General features: G+C 32.4%; 2 protein-coding genes across 3 annotated transcripts; one reads left to right on the top strand and one right to left on the bottom strand.

The window, feature by feature from the left end:
* Positions 1–1,869: 1,869 nt before the first annotated feature.
* On the top strand, positions 1,870–9,167 carry LOC113864297 (O-fucosyltransferase 16). The gene is made up of 10 exons (XM_027497863.1): positions 1,870–2,470; positions 2,603–2,653; positions 2,760–2,850; positions 2,976–3,052; positions 3,833–3,921; positions 4,034–4,217; positions 5,087–5,268; positions 7,148–7,250; positions 7,572–7,903; positions 7,995–9,167. The coding sequence occupies exons 1-10, from the start codon at positions 2,303–2,305 to the stop codon at positions 8,431–8,433; spliced, it is 1,716 nt and encodes a 571-aa protein (XP_027353664.1). The 5' UTR covers positions 1,870–2,302; the 3' UTR covers positions 8,434–9,167.
* Positions 9,004–15,713, bottom strand: LOC113864298. Of its 2 annotated transcripts, XM_027497864.1 has the most exons (11): positions 15,044–15,713; positions 14,112–14,197; positions 13,772–13,965; positions 12,553–12,592; positions 11,710–11,791; positions 11,548–11,625; positions 11,314–11,439; positions 10,705–10,826; positions 10,276–10,315; positions 9,991–10,065; positions 9,004–9,538 (listed from the first exon to the last, which is right to left on the bottom strand). In XM_027497864.1, the coding sequence occupies exons 1-11, from the start codon at positions 15,376–15,378 to the stop codon at positions 9,373–9,375; spliced, it is 1,344 nt and encodes a 447-aa protein (XP_027353665.1). In that variant the 5' UTR covers positions 15,379–15,713; the 3' UTR covers positions 9,004–9,372. The 2 variants fall into 2 exon arrangements, with proteins under 2 accessions (XP_027353665.1, XP_027353666.1); XM_027497865.1 differs by lacking the exon at positions 11,314–11,439 and having other exon boundaries at positions 9,178–9,538; positions 15,044–15,694.
* Positions 15,714–19,306: the final 3,593 nt, after the last annotated feature.

Below are 19,306 nucleotides of genomic sequence, written 5' to 3'. Positions count from 1 at the left end.
TAAAATTTAAAAATACTAAATCATAAACTTTTGTCGAAAGGCGTGATCTATTTTTATCGCTGCTTAGGAGTTAGGGTTAGAAGTACAAAATTAGGATCAAAGTGCATAGTAAAGTGTGTAAATATCCTGAGAACAAATGAACGAAGTTATCTTGTTTAGCTTCAAAGCCTTCAAGATGGAAATCAGAGTGAATAAAGGATATAGAGAAAAATGGTAGGAAAAAAGTTCAAATATAACTTTTTTTATAAAAATTAATTTTTTTAAAAATAAATTTTAAATAATAAAATTAAAAAATAAATATGAAGTGTCAATAATGTAAATTTTTTGCAGACTTCTTTTAAAATTTTGACAGTAGGAAAAATTTAATTTATATATAATTTTTTTATTACACACTCAAATAATATTTCCAGACATAATTTTTAATTGTGAATTAACATTAATTTTGACAATATAACTAAGATTCTCATGAAATTTAACTTCTTTGTCACCACTTTTTATGGAAAAAAATTATAAAAACATATAAAAGAACATAGTTGAAAAAAAAATAAAACGTAATAATCAAATTTAATTGAAAAAGTATAAAATTGATTATTGTGATATTTCTAATTAACAATTTCTTTAGTGTAAATGCAAGTATGTTTTATTAGAAACAATGATGTTTAAGTTAATTATCACGGTTATGAACAATAAAAGATTGTAACAACTCTTTTAAAAACATATCACTAATAATGTAAATTAATCTAAATAAACATATTTAATTCATATTAACTCATGCAATGTAATGAGTATATTTAAATATTTCAAATTATATAATTACCGTAACAATAACTTATTTTATTATTAAAGTATATTAAAATGTTATATTTTATCATACTAAATAGCTTAAAATTTTCACTAAATTAACTACACTGTACATCATAAAACTTAAGATGTTATCATATTTTGTTTTATAAAATGTAAAAGAAGTGATATAGTTAATAAATTCAATAATTACTAATTTATTTAAAAAAAATCATAACCCTGTAACATGTACAAATATCTTAGGAAAAAAATTTTAAATCCTAAAAAGAGTATAGTAATTAAAAGTTGTTATTAGTCTTTACATGACAAAGTAACGGTAAAAAAAATAAAAACTATTTACATTTGAATTGACGGGAACAAATAAAAATAAGTAAAATATACAATTTTTTATTAAATATAATAAGATTTATTAAAATAATTAAGAAAATTAATATTTTTGTTTGTTAACTTTAAATTTTAATTTTATCATTTTACTTTTTTTATTTTATATTTCTAACTTTAATAAAGTTAAATTTTTTTAACAGATAATAATTTATTTAAAATATATGTAAAAATTAGAATATTAAAATTAACATAAAAAAAGTTAAAAGATTGATGAAATCGAAATCTACTTTAAAATTAATAGATAAAAACATTAATTTGATCAAAAGTTTTATTTTACATAATATTTTTTTTAAAATTAATAATATCGAGACGAAACTAATTTTCTCATTGCATCATAAAATATCCAAGTAACAAGATAATAAAATCATTTCATTTTTTCCTTCATTGAATTTGGTCCCATTTCATTGTCTTTCACTTATCATTAAATATTCGAGACGTGGTTTAGGGTACTACAGGGGGGGCTAATATTTAGAGCATCAACTGAGTGGTTTACCCTTAAAAATATTATTACAAGACTAATGAGAGGATTAAACACTATTAATGTATAAATTGCCTCAAAAGAACGCTGTCAACAATAATCCAACCTAAATATCTGAAGCAAAAAAATAGATTTTTGTTAATTGACGCAACTTGCCTAGCCTGATCGCCAGGTAGCAATAAACCTCCAATTTGGATCAAGACAGCAGTGGATGCGCGTTTGTTAGAGAAACAGAAAGACAGCAAGACAATCCACGTGCAAGGTGAAAATGGAAATACAAAAAATAACAAAAGTTTGGCAATAGGAAGGGCAACAACTTACAAGGAAAGTATATTGGTAGCAGTGAGAGAAGGGGTAGCCACTCCCTAGTCTCAGACTCTCTTTTTAATAGCATTATGTGTCGTAGCACACAGCCAGGCGCTATCTCTCACATATCAATTATCTAACAGATCTATCAAAACGCATAACGCATAACGCATTATGCTGCTACCGCCTCTTCCTTGTCAAGGGAGATGAGGTTCCTTTAAGCACGCAATAGGCAATGCCCTGCCCAGTGAAAATTAATTAGTTATATATAACGAACATGCAATTATAATAGTTTTATCAAATTCGTGCTTCTAAGCACACGCAGACACAGAAATGGCACTTCAGCGGCGGCGCCACCACTATTACCAACGCTTTCGCCTAATGGTTCCGGTCATTTCTGCCGTCGCCGCCGCTCTACTCTTTCTCTTCGCTCTCCTTTCCTTTTTAGCTCCTTCGCCTATAGACACCAATCATATGCACCGGCGACGCCAACACTCTTCGGTACTCTCTTTTTCTCTATAGCTATCTATCTATCGATATCTATCTTACGCACCAATCACTGCATTGGATAATCTGAATAATTGATCGTGATTTTCTCATCGTTTTGTTTTTTGCGTTTGAAATTATTTGCAGGTTAACGTTCAAGCGGATGATGCGATTGGAAATCCTATGTTTCGTGTTCCGGTTAGGGCTTTCTCTGCCTTCTATTTGTATTTGCTGTTGATTCCGCGTTTCTCTTATTGGATCTTAATTCCGTACTCGCGTGCTTGTGTTTCGATTCGATGACCAGACTGAAGGAGGAAAGCTGGGACGCGATATCTGGAGTTCTCGAAATTCAGAGCACTTCCACGGATGCTGCAATGCCAGCAGCAAGTTTCCAAGTGCGTATCTCGTTGGTTCAGTAATCGAGTGATGCGATGTAAAACTTTTTCGTTTAAAACTCGGATTAGGTTCTGTATATATAAATACACCATAATGACAAATAACTATGCTTTTTGCTTGGCAGAAGTTGAAGTGGTTACACATCCGAATCGTTACTTGTTGATCGCAACGAGTGGAGGCTTGAATCAACAAAGAACTGGGGTAATTATCTGGACTATTGGCATTATTATAGGCAAGCAAAGTTTTGATATCTTCTTAAAAGATAAAATTTGTATGTTTCTGAGTCTGACCTTTTTATTTACATACTTAGAGTAGACAAAATGAGAGACGAACTGTAAAAAAGGGGAAAAATGCATCTGCTGCCTCAATCAGATTCTGTTGTAGATTTGTTGTCAAATAAAATAAACTTGTTCTTGCAGTACTAAGTAATGTGGCATTTAATGTGAAAAGGGACTAAACTTGTTACAGTTCAAACCGACATATTAATAAAATAATCATGGAGCATTTAGTGCTTTGGCCAATTTTTCTTTGATCTGTTGCTCACAGATGCTTTAATGCCTATTTGAAACCCTTGTCTTCTGAGAAGGCTAGATTTCATGTTGAAACAGTTAAAAATGACAAAGGCTTTGAGGCACAAGCACGGTATGTTTCAAGATGATATCTGTGACTACAAAACTATCTATTGCTTCTTTTTTTCTTTTCTTTCTCTCATGTCATAATAAAATCTTCTTGACAATCCCATTGTTTGCAAATTTTGTGCCTAAAGAAGAAATACATCCCTTATCCTTTTGGATTGTGCTTGCTTGCCTTTGGAAAAAAAAAAGCTTTAGTAAATTGTTTGCTGCAAAGTCTGGTGTATGGAAGCCTGTAAATCAGGATAGTATACTGCTGTATACGATAACTGTTGTCAGTCATAATTGATTGCAAACTATCTGCATACTCTGCTATCAATGCCAATCTTTCTGTTTCTGCAACTGGCAGATTACAGATGCTGTTGTTGCTGCGCGAATTCTGAATGCTACTCTTGTTGTTCCAAAACTGGATCAACGATCTTTTTGGAAGGATTCTAGGTCAGTTACAAAAGGGAAATAGATTGTCTGGGCTGTATCTGCAGTTTTACTATTGTAACATGTTTTGGTTATCCAAGTATTGTAAAATTATATTGTACTTTGCCTTTTGCAGTAACTTCTCAGAGATCTTTGATGTTGATTGGTTTATATCGTATTTGTCAAAAGATGTCAAAATTATCAAGCAACTACCAAGTAGGGGTAGGAAAGCATTATCTCCATACAGCATGCGGGTTCCAAGGAAGTGTAATGAAAGATGCTATATAAATCGCATATTACCTGTACTCCTGAAAAAGCATGTAAGTTTTTTGTTTACTGAAACTACTGCTGCTGCTAACGTGTTGCAGAACTTATTAGATTCTCTCTGTTAAGTAGGAGGTGTAGGAAGTTTTTAAATTTGTTTAGATTAAGGACTAGAATCCAAATCTGTATGAGGTAAATAATATAGTTAGTCTGTTTAGGTTGATTCAATACTTTTATTTTAAAATGAACTTTTCACCATTGGACCATTAATCTCTTGGTTGTTTGAGTCTGATAAATTATAAACCGAAGTGTGTGATGCCTTATGTACCTTATGAATCAAGCTAGGTTATCTCTCCTCCTTTACTTCAATTTAAAGTCTTATGTATATCTTTTCTGTCCACCAAGCAATCTCATAATTGCACTATTTGCTAGATCCATACCACTTGTTTGTTTTTTTTTCATAATTTGCCTAAAAAAAAATTCACACACTAAAGATAACATTGACCATACCTTAAGAGCCATAGATTTGATCCATGTTAATTATATCCAATGGCTGAGAGAGCCTACCTTGTTAATTGATACATTCATTAAAATTTCAAACCCTGCAAGTCCCAATTTTTAGAGCACTTAAACTCTTGAGTTTCTACAATTTCCTATTTTTACTTTATTTGATTATCTTGATTTTGGTTATCCGAAATGTGATGTTTTGTGTTCCTGAAACTGCAAGATATTTTTAGGAAATTCAGGAAGGCATGAAAGCTCTAGTCAGTGCCAATTGTTGTCTTTTTTTTAGATTTAATAAACGAGTTAATGCTTTAAATTCTGTTTTTTATTTTTATTTTTTTGGCTGACCACCATATAAATGGGTAACTATTTGAATTTTGATTATCTGGGAAAGATATTTATTTGCTTCAGTTTGTGGCAGGCCGTACAGCTCAACAAGTTTGACTACAGGCTTGCAAACAGGTTGGATACAGAATATCAGAAATTGAGATGTAGAGTTAATTACCATGCTTTGAGATTTACCAAACCAATTCTAACAATGGGAGAAAAATTGGTCCATCGGATGAGGATGAGAAGCAGGCATTATATTGCACTGCACCTGAGGTATTCTGGTTGATTCTTGGTCTCTTATTATCTTATCTCATTATCTGTCCTATTCAATTCACATGGTCTAGTCATTCTATCGATTATATTCATCATTGTGGTAGCCACCAAAACTCTAGAATAAAGTGTTATACTTATGTGTGGATCCATGTACAAAGGCATGTCAAAACTGGATAATTCTTATGCTGCTGTAATCCATTCATACATACAAGAATATTTACATTCCTGCTGCTGGTTATCCCTATTACATATGCTAGCTAAGCATATCACCAAATGTCCAATTTATTCAGAAGCATGAAGATACAAGAATGATTAGTTCTATAGAGGATTGCAGTTTAGGGTAACATCATTTGCATGTAATATAATTCAAATTGAGCCAGTGGTTGGACATGACAACCATAGTAGTCAATAGTAGTTGCTATTGCGGTAGAGCAGAGTAGCAAGGTGCCGCTATGAAGTTGTTGTTGTGTTGCATTTCAGTGTAGCAGCTGTCGTGCCGCAAACCGAGGCTAAAAACAAAGAAAATTGCATCCATTGTGACCGCTATTTTATCTATAGTCAAATCCCGACTTTACCCTTCCTTTTTGAATGTTGAGTGACTTTAAAAGAAGGGGGGGCAATCTTAGGATTTCGCCTCCTTTTTACATTTTTTATATCTTCTCCCTGTGAGCTAGCCCTAAACATAAGTCTCATTCTCATCTCTCAATTCTCCTCTCGTTTTGTTCTTCTTCATCTTTATTCTTTGTGACATCCTCTTGCTTTTGGTGTCCTTTATCTTTGGTGAATCTTTTGGTGCGACAAAGTCGTTTCAGGGTCATCTTCTTCAACTCTAGTGAAGCTTCCGATGTGACCTAGACATTTTCTGGTCATTTTTTTCATTTCCAACGAAAATTCCAGCAAACCTGCACATTTTTTGGTGATTGACCATTCTCGGCTTTCTATTTTCTTTCTCTATTTTGATTTTCCTGCTTTTTTTTATTTTACATTTCAATGCCTAAAATAGAAGCAATAGCTACTCTTGCCAAATTTCATAATAGCGATTTTCCCGCTATCTGCAATCTTGCTATAATGTTTTTGGAGTTAGTCACTCTGCGCACTGCTATCTGAGATTGATTGCTATGATAATAACTATAATGCTCATAGGTTTAACTATCTGTCTAGGTAGGAAACAATCAGCTGCCTGGACCATTCCATTGGTGTAACTCTGATTAATTTCAAAAGTTTTTGGTTTCATAAATTTGAACCAATAGTTAAAATAGATTGCATACTTGGCAGGGGGAGGGGGGTTATTTCTTTTATTTAGCTGAATATGGGGGGAATGAATGATAATGACAGGGCTAGCAGAAGCTTGGTGTATGTGCATGTCATTCATTAATGCTGAATTTATAATAAAATAAATTTTATGCTGCACTATTTTTTGAAATCTGCTTAAACTCTTTCCTATCCCCACCTTTGTTATTAATCCTCCTTGCATCACCACCCCATTACTATTTTCATATTTTCAGTTTCATCCAGGAAAATCTACTTCTTGGAATTCACTTCTTTTTCATTTTGGATTTGTCATGAGAAGCTTTGATACTGGAGTCTCTTCTAGGAATATTAAAACTGTACTTTCATAATATGGACAACTACCTGCTTGCTATTTCCTTTGGAAATCCAAGGACTTATATAATCAATATCAATTTATTTCTTGTAAGTTCAAAGACTGTGCAAGGCCCTTTAGTTTAATTTTACGAGAATTAGTTTTCCCACAACAGTTTCCCCTTTGCAAATAAGCAATGGCTTTTACAATATTACATTTAAGATGCGGTTGGCTGGGTAGAATAACATATGACTATCAAATAGTTACTATAATTGACTGGCCTTTTTTTGGCTACAGATTTGAACCTGATATGCTTGCATTTTCTGGATGTGATTATGGTGGAGGAGAGAAGGAGCAGAAGGAATTGGGCGCAATAAGGAGGAGGTGGAAAACATTACATGTAAGGCTCACATGTTAAATTTTATTATCAACCCTGATTTATTCGGAGATATTAAAATGTAATCACATCTTATTCACTTTTAGGTTGTTTGCTTGAGTGCATTTGCAAAATCTTACGAGTACACTGACATGAATGGATGTTTTTCTAAAATGAAAATCAGCAATGGCTTTTAATATCTGAATGGTCTTTCACCGATTTTTTAGCAGGATGTTAAGGAAATAGGTGTTATTTCATAGAAAATGTTTTATGTTTGCATTATGTGAAAACTGATTTGAAAAATGGGTACACTGACTAGTGAATATGAGGAATATTGATATGCAGAGAAGCAATCCTGATAGGGCAAGGAGACAGGGAAGATGCCCATTAACCCCAGAAGAAGTTGGTCTCATGCTAAGAGCGTTGGGGTATGGCTCTGGTGTTCATATTTATGTTGCATCAGGGGAAGTATATGGAGGGGAGAGAACACTGGCACCTCTCAAAGCATTATTTCCTAATTTCCATTCAAAAGAGACCATTGCTACCAAGGAAGAATTAGAACCATTTTCTTCATTTTCTTCTCGCATGGCTGCACTTGACTTCATTGTTTGTGATGAAAGTGATGTCTTTGTAACCAATAACAATGGAAATATGGCTAAAATATTAGCCGGGCGAAGGTATGTTGTGCTCCATTTGCATCGTTCTTTATTTTCGGTTGATCACCGATATCTATACCTACTAATTAGCTTTCTGGAAACTTTCTAACAGGAGATACTTTGGACATAAACCAACCATTCGTCCAAATGCTAAAAAACTCTATCGATTGTTCTTGAATAGAAGTAATTTGACATGGGAAGTTTTTGCTTCTAGTGTCCGTACTTTCCAGAAAGGCTTCATGGGGGAACCAAAGGAGGTTCGACCTGGTAGAGGTGGGTTTCATGAGAATCCATCCACCTGCATATGTGAAGATTCTGTGGCCAAAGCAGACAAAAATTCAGGAACTAGAAAATATGGTAAGGATACTGCAATGAAGAAAAATGTAGCAAATGATGAACCAAATGTTGACAATGAGCCTGAATGGCCAGAAATGGATGATGATGACGATGATCAGAATGATCTGGTAGAGAAGGGTTTCAATGAAACACTGTCGGACTATGAAACACTTAACTTTGAGGATCCCGAGTTGGAGGAAATTATATCAGATTAGTGAAGCTGCAGTATTGAGCGTGATGTACCTGTTGACTCATTATGATTCTTTGTCCTCATCACGTTCCCTTAAGCAGATGCCCCTCAATTTGATAGTTGCTTATATAGCCCAAAAACAGGAAACGGAAAAAAGCACGTCCTTTTCAGTACGGGCTGAACTTCCAAGTTTCCATATAGTTTAGTAAAGGCATCTCGAAAATTTACTAGTACGACATGACATAATGGCCTCGGTTCGATGCAGAAATTTGGGGGTGTTTTGGACCTGTAATTGTTAGGTGATCAGAAGAGAGCGATGGGAGTAGAGTTGGGAGGACAATCATTTCGCATATAGCTGCAGACGAAGTTTAGTTTGCGAGAAGTAGGAAAGTCTGTATATCTTCGTTGAGAAAAATCGTTACATTTGACAGTGTTTATCATATTTCCTGTCTTTCTTTGACATCGATACAGTCATCTTCATTTTTAGAAGCAATTGGATGCCAACTATAGTTTTTGCGCCAAAAGGGAACATAGCTGTAGTGATGGCCTGATAGTTTAGTTAGTTGTTTTAAGAACAATGGATAAATTCTTTTATCCAAGTAACAATAGTAAGTGGATTTTATTTCACTAATCGAACGTGCATGTTGCTCGAGTCTATTTGGAGTTTTGAGTGAACTCTGTTCATGTATAGCAATTAGAGATAGAAAATTTTTCTGACAGATAATTCTTGTACCAAAGAAAAAAATATTGAATGTCAACAACAGCCCAAATATCATATCAATTTTTAATAATTAAAGTGGGAAGCCAAAAAGGAGGGGGTGGGGGGAGTAAAAACATTAAAATAGAAAGAATGAATAAAATGATTGATCCACAATATATCTATTAAAAATTGAGTTCCACTCGTTGTGACGAGATCTCCCTAAAACTGAACAAAATAAACAGTGGACCTTGTAATTCAGATCTTTCATTGTGAAGGGGGCAAATCTTCTGTCGAGTCATCGGCTTCAGGCGATTGATGTGAACCAAAGTCTAAATTAGGAAAGACACCAGGTGGTCTCTCCCGAGGCTCAATCGAAAGTAATTGGCTTGAATCACCCACAACATCAGCCCATCCATAATGAGGTTCGGCCCTAAATAAGAGACATTATCAAATTCAAATTGAATCTAGCAATATGCCTATCACCCATAATTATTTCCATTTGGTAAACAAGTACTGGCTTGTATTTAAGTGATATCAACTTATTGGCTTCCAATGTTTGACCAAGATGTATTAAAAATATTTTGCAGCAAAGTTTCAAAAAAAAGGAAAAGAACGAAAGAAATGGATGCCTGTTCATGTGTACACCCAACAAGCACCAGCACTAGATATTTACTTGGTACCGGCACAAAAACATTTAGTAGTACACATGCATCGTAGACTACAGGATAAACACAGGGCCTTAGTACCTTTTGTTAGGGCTAAGCCAAACACCTGAGTAGATGTCAGTTCCACAATTAAGAGTGAGGGTACCCCTCATGGTCTAGATAGAGAGATAAATAGATATGCAATAAAATTGTTGGTAGTTGAAAAGAGTGTTCTTACTCATAATAAGTTTCCTCATCTACGACTATATCCCAGCTCTCACCAGTTGTGCTATTTCCATACTTATGGACTTTCCTATTACAGATCAAAGTTAAAACGATTAGCAATATGGTATAGAATAGAAAAGTAACATTTCAAGATAGTATTTTGACGAGAATTGAATAAAAACTAAGATATTGGATAATGATATTTTGATAATTCAAGTCATTTTTTAAGCAACATGTTATCAGGAACAAATAATTCAAAAAATCAGTTGGACGAAAGCATTTGATAGTGATACCATACCCATTTCCAAAGTGTTCTTCTCCCCATGTTCTTGACCAACCTTGCAAAAGGATGAAAATCGCCTCAAAATATGAAAAAATATAGTAAAACAAATATAGCTTAGCTAACTATGTTAGAGATGGAAAATCATGCTAGCACGTAAAAAACAAGATAGACCTAGCAAGCAGCTTCTTGCAGCCGCTTTTCCTTGGAAAGTGAACTTATTTATGGATCTTCGAAGAGCTAATGCATTCTATATTTCATTATCTCTATATGAAGACAATGACCCCAATTTCAAATGGCATGCAATCTTAAAGATTACATGCATGGGAGCACTATCAAAATCATCAAAAGTAAGGAAAGACATGGTGTTTAATTACTGAATGGTAAGAACCAAATATGAAATGAATGTGAAGGTAGACTACACACTAAAATTATATTATAACATACGTTCACTGCTTGGAGATACATGCCATGTTTCCCCATGTCGAGAACCTATGCCTTTAAAGAACCTTTCCTCCCACTTGTCTCCCCATTTTGTTCCAAGCTCAGTTTCAGCCCACTTATCTGTCCTGAGGAAGTGTAAGCAAGGAGGAGGACGCACAAAGAAAATAAAATTCAGAATCAGAAATAAAGATTTTTAGACTAGAATTTTGATAAATCCCCTCATATTCAAAGGAAGAAATCAATAGGAAAATTAAAATTATATAGGAGACCACAAAAGAAAAATGAAAAATTGTAGCAAACTAAAAATTAATTGAAACACTGTTATTGTGGTTTTGGACAGAAAAAAAATAAAGAAATATTTTCATAACTCAACAATTAATAGTATCCACTGACATCAGTATAAATCAAATTAACCTTACACCTACGAATAACATTTTATAGGATAAAATTTCACAAAATCCACTTTTGAGCTACAAGTTTTGAAAGTACGTCATGTCAAGCGCATTAATTTCATGTTAATTTACACCCACAATATCTTAAAACAAATCTGTACAACGAACTTGCAAATAACAGTAAAACAAATTCACTAGACAGGAAGATCAAAATACGTACCATTTGAGAACAGACCCTCTACCATCATAATGCTCTCCCCACTTTTCCCACCATGATTGTTCATTCAACCTACCATATTTATGTGCCCCTTTCTCAGTCCAGCCTTTAGCATCATATTTTTCCCACCTAACCAAATTGAAAAGAGTCAAATTTTAAAAGCATTTGACTTATTGATAAGCATACAAAATGCCAGTTTTCTTTTTTACTTTCTTTTTTGTAAATACATCAACTTACCATTTCTCATACCATCCAGCATTTTCAGTTCCTGATTTTGCTTGTTTTTGCGCACTCCTTTCTATTCTTGCTATGTTACTACAAATTTAAACAGGCAAGACACTGTGTCAAGAATTCATGGGGTTCACCTATTCACAACAAGTAGGGAAATAAAGTAATGACCTCCATTCATCTTGATGAAGATTTTCCTGCCATGTTTCCCACCAAGAATCCCCCTCAGAATTTCTACCAGATTTTTCTACACCTGCAGTAGCTTACAGAATTAATCAGATATACTCATAAATCACAACATTTAAATTACTTAAGAGTCCGACAAATAACAATGTTGATACAACAACCATGTTACTTGACATTTTTTCAAATCAGTTATTCCATTAGATGATAATGATAGTTGATTCAGACAAAAGTTTAATAAAACTCATGAGATTGTCGTTCCTTATAAGATCATGAAACTTCAAATGGCACGCTAGCAGCACAATCTGCTAATCAACTGTGAGAAGGGGTAGGACACTGTATGAAATTACAGTTCAAATATCCCATCGTTAATTAGAAAGATCTTTAATATCACATCCATTTTTTATTTATTCTATTTTTTACCCTCTCTATTATACAATCATGCAGTCATTGCGTTAGTCATATATTTTAGAAGTTTTTATAGACACTAAAAAAATTGCATGTATTGAAGCAGGAAATACAAAGACACATTTTTATATGTACACAGTCATATATAAAGCAATTGTCATTTTTACATGTACATATAACCGTAGACCAACCAAATGTTATTAATAATTAGTTGACTTAATAAATCTCTAGAACTATGCTAGATGTACTAGAAAAATGTTTGAGCAATTATCCAAACTCCTCAAATTATGTTTGATCAGCATTCAGCACAACCATGTACCTCTTGCTCAGAATTTATGCACTGGCCCCAAACACGAACTAAGAATTCTTAGAAGTTTCTAATAATTTCAAGTTGCTATATCAAACATAAAGGAAGAAACATACCTAGCTCCTTATATCCAGTCCAGTCACTCTTCTCCCACCACTGCCAATTAGATCAATAAAGCTAATTAAATGAATCCACCTGGGGTGTGGATACTGATAGGGTTATGAATACAGCCAATCTAATGCATTAAAAATGAATCCACCTTAATATTAACTCTTAGGACTGATTTTCTGTCATTAAAAGTGATTTTTTTTTTATTAAAGAAAGTATTTATTAAATAAAAATTACAAAAGTACAATAAGAGTTTTCTTTCCTATAAAATTTCTCTACTTTTAATAGATTAAAATATATCCTAAGGGTTGATATTAGCAAAAGCAAACAAATACAAACCTACCATACTTCAAATATTTCACCATGTAATCATACCTAATTTAGCTACAGAAGAATTACATTTTTCCACAAATAGTTCAAAAATAAGAAAAAATAATTTACAAGAAAAAAAAAATCATTTCAGATCATGATTGTCAATAATCAAAATTGTACTTCGATGGTAAGAAAGGTAAGTAAAGGTGATAAAAATATTATAGATTGAAGATTTCCAAATTAAGATTCATTGTGATGATAATTCAAGGATATATGGAAATTTCCTGTGTCCATAAGGTGAGCATTTCTAAGGTTATATCCAGCCCTAAATACAAATCATTAATAATAAAGCAATTAACTTTCAAATTACAAGAGCTACTCCTTGGGTTAAAACTTAAAACTAAATTTCTAGAAATATTCAAATGCAGTGCTCAATATTTTCAGGGTACATGAAATGCTAACGCACCAAGATCCTCTCCTTATTACATTCATGATATTTGGCACTAATACATTTATCTAAGCGACAGTATGTCTGTAAATGTAATCCAACTAGTAAGAAATTACTCTAGTCCTCTGTCTTTAAAAGCAAAAGCATGAAGTATTCAGTCAAAAGTTCTCAACAGAAACTTAGCACAAAAATCTTTATGATCTACAGTTCGGAAATTAACATCATTCGTTTTTATTTTCTGTACAAAAGACTGCTCCAATATCATAGTCTAAAGATTTCTTTAAGCAAACAATGATCATTTGCAGTTATCAAACAATCTTCTATCTGATGACTAAGCATTAAAGAACAGAAATAGCTTCATTCAAACAATTAAAAACTTTGGTTAACATAGACTGCTGCCGTGGATTTATTTGCACGTTATTTTTAAAAAAAGAGCTTGGACATTCAAATATTAAAATCACAAATACCGTTTCTTTCCATTCGGAGGAACCATCACGGGATTGACCACCCATTCTTGTCCATCTACATCTATATCCATTTTCACCAAGTTCTTCCCCACTTTCTCGGTACCAGGTACTCCCATCCTCATTAGTGCCGGACTCATTAACATTTTCATTTAATAAGCTGATACCCCAGTCCTTCTCATTTGCTATACCAGTGTCTGTGCAGGAAGTGGTGAACACAAACAGACATAATACTTTAACACTCAGTGAGTGACCAATGGAAAATGTCTACAAATGGCCTTCATTAATGTTTGGGGCAGGTATAAAGAGAGGTAAGGATATAATTATATAAATCATAAACTACCTCTTTTTGGTGGGGTATCACGGGACTGTGGACCAGAATTTCTTGGGGTGCAACGAGGAAAGAATTTTTCCTGCTTCAGAAAGGATCTGTTGGCATCATGGCATAAAGCAGCATAACCATTGAGAACAAGTTTCAGCTACCACCATAGGTTGTATAAGTATAAACAACAGCCAATTAACATTCAATGATATAATCCCTTCCACAGACAAAGCTTCATTTATTGTCTCAAGAAAACAGCGCAAAGGATAGAACCATGACACCATTAACTTCTAGATAAATTCCGTTTGAAACATGTATAACAATTCAAATAGAATGGACCTATTTAAGTGTATGTAACTATACCAACCTTCAGAATTTATGTATTCAACTCAATATTATCAAAATTTATTTAGCCATGCTGATGCTGTGCTTAACCTAATTAATCGTTCAAGTCCTCAATAAGGTCAATGCATCTTAATTCTTACATACTAGGTTAATGTGTATAAGACCACTTCCATCTCGTAAACCAGAACGTGGTAATCATAAACATCTCTCTTGTTTCCCAAAAAATTAGAAAATATTAACGAGAATGCCAAGAAGCGGCACCAAATAAAAGTAATTATCTTAATGATTTTAATTGCATTGCTGCTATACACTCCACTCCACAAGGAATTACCACAAGTAACTAATCAAGCCAAAACGAAGGAGCAAATAGGTTATCACTAATGCATTAACATTACAAATCGCGATAAGAAAACTGTCTGTAATTTGAATTGATAATGAGAGTAACTACTAACTATAGATCCACTTTCATATGAAAACTGCACATCCATACTATCATTCCATTTTTCATCAATACAGAGATTTCAGAGAAGATGCAAAGTTCTGAGACCTAGATATAGAAATTAACTTTCATGCAAGCAACTTAACAATGATTTCAACAATAAACGTACGGTGGAGAAGCGAAAGGCATTGCAGCAGGGGAAGCTTGAACCCTCACTCTATGAATGTGAGGGGTTTTTTTCGGATCGAACATCCTTTCCTCGTTCTTGTCAGAGCCGTTGCCAGGTCCACTCGTTCTGCGAATCGGAGTAACTGAGTCGGAGCAACAGCAGCGCACACGGCAATTACCGAGTCGAACTCGGTCAGCATCGAACCACAGCTTTCTACGCTTTCTCGGGCCCAACTCCAGCACGTGATTGTTAGGAAGCAGAGCAACATTGAGTCGCCTCAGTCTTAGCTTGAAATCAAACGGCGTCGTTGAGAAGCCTCTAGAAGTCACCGCCATTAATGCCAAATGACATTGACGAATTAACTGATAAAAGATGCCAAGTGCAGTGTGTCTCTGTTTTTTTACTTTTTGCCCCCTTTCACTTCTCTCGCCGAGTGTTTAAAGGATAATAACAGTGAGAACGAAATTGGAATTTGAGGGATATTTAATGAGCGATGAAGCAGAAGAGCGTGAAGCTGAGGAAGAGGAATGTTTGTTTTGAAGCATTTGATCTGAGAGTGAGGAATGGGATTGAATGTGGAATTTGAGACAGAAAGAAGAGAGCGGAAAGGAGAGAGAGCGTGATGAGATCAGATCCGGGCTGGGCTGGGCCGGGCTTGACGATCATGCTTCGAATCCCGAGATTTACTCGCATATACATATACACGTGAGCACGTGGGTCCACCAACATTTGTGACTCCTATATTTCCACTTTCGTCGTGCCACGTGCCACGTATTCAACCGCCATATGTATCTTTGTTGGATGAGGAGCAGAAATCACCCTATTTAAATTGTTATTTATTTCTTTATAGTAACAAGTTAAGTAATGTTTTCAATTTATATTTTATACATGGAAAAATGTTTTAAAAAATTTAATTCCATTATAATATAAATGTTTCTTCTTCAAGCAAGATTATTTCTCGTAACAGACACTTGCATTGGATAAAAGTAAACAGATATACAATGTGAAACAGATATTAAGTGAAAGTGAACAAATTCATTAACATAATAATTGTAGTTAGTATTTTTAGATTTTACTTCTTGTGTATATTTTTGTTCTTGTTAAATAATTATCAAATAAAGCTTTGTATACATAGCTGTATGTCTCTCCAGGGACATTTCATTGCTTAGAAGTCTCCCTTGAAAAATATTAGTTCTGTTTGGCAAAAATTACTACTAGTTAGTTAGAAATAAAAAAGTTAAATTTAACTAAAAATATTAAATTAATTTATTGGAAAATATTAGTAAAATTATTTATTAAATTATTTAACACCTATAAATAGCATGAAAGTATATTTTTATTTTGATGGACAAAACTATATTTTTAATGTAATTATAACTATAGGTTTCTCTGTTTGTTAGTTTTAAATTATTATAATTTTTGTTCAAAGATTGAATACTTTATTTAAAAATTAAAATTAATAAAATAAGAAATGTAATGATATTATAGAGATGATAAATGAGGAATTTTGTATGAAAACAATAATAATAAGATATTATTTTCAAAGAAAACTTTGGTCTCTATTGGGAGTTTTTATATAAGCTGTTTCTTGAACTTATTTGGCACGAGTTTGAATTTGGATATCTTTGGTGAGTAGCTCGGACATGGTGCATGAAAATTTTATGTTAGGGTAGAGTGCCGTGGAATCCATTCCTTTATTTGAATCCATGATCCAGGTTATTGTAGCACATGAATATGTTTAAACAAACATTGCCAATAGAAAAATCATCCATGAGTTACACGGGTCAAAATCCCCTGCCCAAGACCAATTCAAACAAAAACATAATGTGATAAAAAAAAAACAAAAAAAAATGCCCATGAATAATGTTATTATGTCTGTTCATCTTTAATTTTTGTTATTTATACAAAAAATCTTATGGGGATAAAATAATAATTTTGTTGTTTTCTCTTCCACAGTACATACCGTTTTTCAGAATACAAAAATAAAAGCATTAGAATCCTTTACGGTAGTATTATCAATAACCATTTTTATCGTATAAGTAATTTAAATTTTAATTAATCATTTTTTATATTCCAAATTTTAATTTACATTTTAAACGTAAAGACATATGTTATTGTACTTTTTTTTATGACGCGTGACTTTGTTGTCATGTAGTGCATCTTTTTATAGCTTGAAAAAAAAGTCAAATTTTTTAAAAATATAATAAGATATTTCACATTAAGGTTTTATTGTATATTAAGACTTTAATTTCTTAAATATTATCTTCATTGATTTTTATTTTTAAGCAAATTATTTTGAGTCTAATTTAATTTAAAAATCTTAAGAATGAATAAAAATACAACGAAGAAAAAATTTCCTAATTTAATAAAGATTTAAATACACTTGTAGTTATCATATATTAATATTTGTATAATTTATCCTTCTTAATTTTAATTGTTTATATTTAGCTCTTTTAATTTTTAAGATTGTTTAAATTATTATCTAATAGCATAAACATAATATAAATGTAATCTATTATTGATTTATATAAATTAATAAAAATATATAATATAATGGATATATTGTACTTTAATTTAATCATTTATATATGTATATATATATATATATTGTTTATTTAGATTTTAAAAATAAATAATAATTTAAATAAATTAAAATATGCATAAGTTAATGAAATACTCAATAAACAGAAAAAAAAAATGATTCTTCTTAAGGAAGAGAGTGAACATTTAAATTTATAAGATTTAGAAATAGTACGTTAAATCCATTTGATGTTATTTAAAATTAAAATTAAAATTTCATCTCGATAATATTTAAAAAATGACACTAAAGGTTAGAATTGGTTATTGAAATAAAAATTGAATGCTCATTTAAAAATAAAACAAAATTTGCTGGAAAAAATGCTAACTAAATTTGATCCATATAAAAGTGTATGATACCGACTAAGAAGAGTTCCGAAACACGAGAATTATCCACAAATAAGATCCACGCCGGATAACGTGGGCATTAGCCATGGGGACATACCAACACGACACAAAAAGTAAAGTGGAGTTGAATCCCCGTTGGAATGCAAAAGTCGTCTCACCTTATCCACACCCCAACCCCAAGTCTAGTCACTGAAAATTGCTCTACAATCGTTAAACGTTGCCTCAGCACGTGTCCTCTAATTTTGCCATTAGGACACGTCAAAGCACCTGTTGACCATGAGAATAAGAAATTCTGGATAAGAAGCTGACTCAATCTGAGTGTACGCTGACGTGTACGAGAGAAAAAGGTGACACAAATTTCATGGTGATTAAGCCCTTGGCAATCTATTTTCCCGCAAACAAAGGAGAAGACAGAGAGGTATTGTTCATCAAATTCAAATTACATTTATACATATATTCGTTGTTATTTATTTCATTTACTTAATTTATTAGTTATTTAACTAAAAATGTTTATTTGTCCATTTTCTTTCACTTTTCATTTAACATTAACATTTTTTTAATTCATATATTATATATTATTTCATTTGTTTATATTAAATCAATTACATAAAAAATAATCATGATAAATATAATTTTATTTAATATCTAATGTTTAATATGTTCAACAAGATGAAAACAGTAAATTACATGAAATCATATTACTTAATAGGTAAATTATAACTGGTTCTTAATTCACAAGGATAAATATAAGTACCACATGAATATAAAAATTTGTATAGAATATAATTTAAAGTAAACTAATATTTAAATCATTGTGATAAATATTCATCATATGAAAATACAAATTCAACGAATAATAATAATTACAATTTACAACAAAAAACAATTACATATACATACATTAAAAGTCATGAAAATAAAATATTGACAAAATTTTCATATAAAAATATATTAAAAAAATGTTATATAAAAAATCTTATATTACAAATATTATATAACATTGAATGTTTAATGTAAAAGTAATGATAATGTTTCATATAATGATTATGGTTAAATTTATTTATTTATTATACATTAACTATGTACACATAAATTCATGCACGGATCAAGTCAGCTAGGAGGTGAGATCACTCTGATTGCTCTTTGACGAGGAGACCACCAAATCCATTTCATAGCGAGAATAAAGAGGACGTAGCCGCATATGGAGTATGGATATGACAGGGCAAGGCAATTCAGCACAATTACATTTAAATATTGACCACAATTTTAGCCAATCTCTTTACATATACTAGTTGATCGCAATCTCACAGGTCACCGCTTTTATGGTGATGTATAGGC

This window comes from Abrus precatorius, unplaced genomic scaffold, assembly GCF_003935025.1.
Source record: "Abrus precatorius isolate BTA unplaced genomic scaffold, Abrus_2018 Scaffold4, whole genome shotgun sequence".
In the NCBI taxonomy this organism is placed as follows: domain Eukaryota; kingdom Viridiplantae; phylum Streptophyta; class Magnoliopsida; order Fabales; family Fabaceae; genus Abrus; species Abrus precatorius.
The sequence above is the reverse complement of the archived record's forward strand: the minus strand, read 5'-3'. Positions and strand labels throughout refer to the sequence as shown.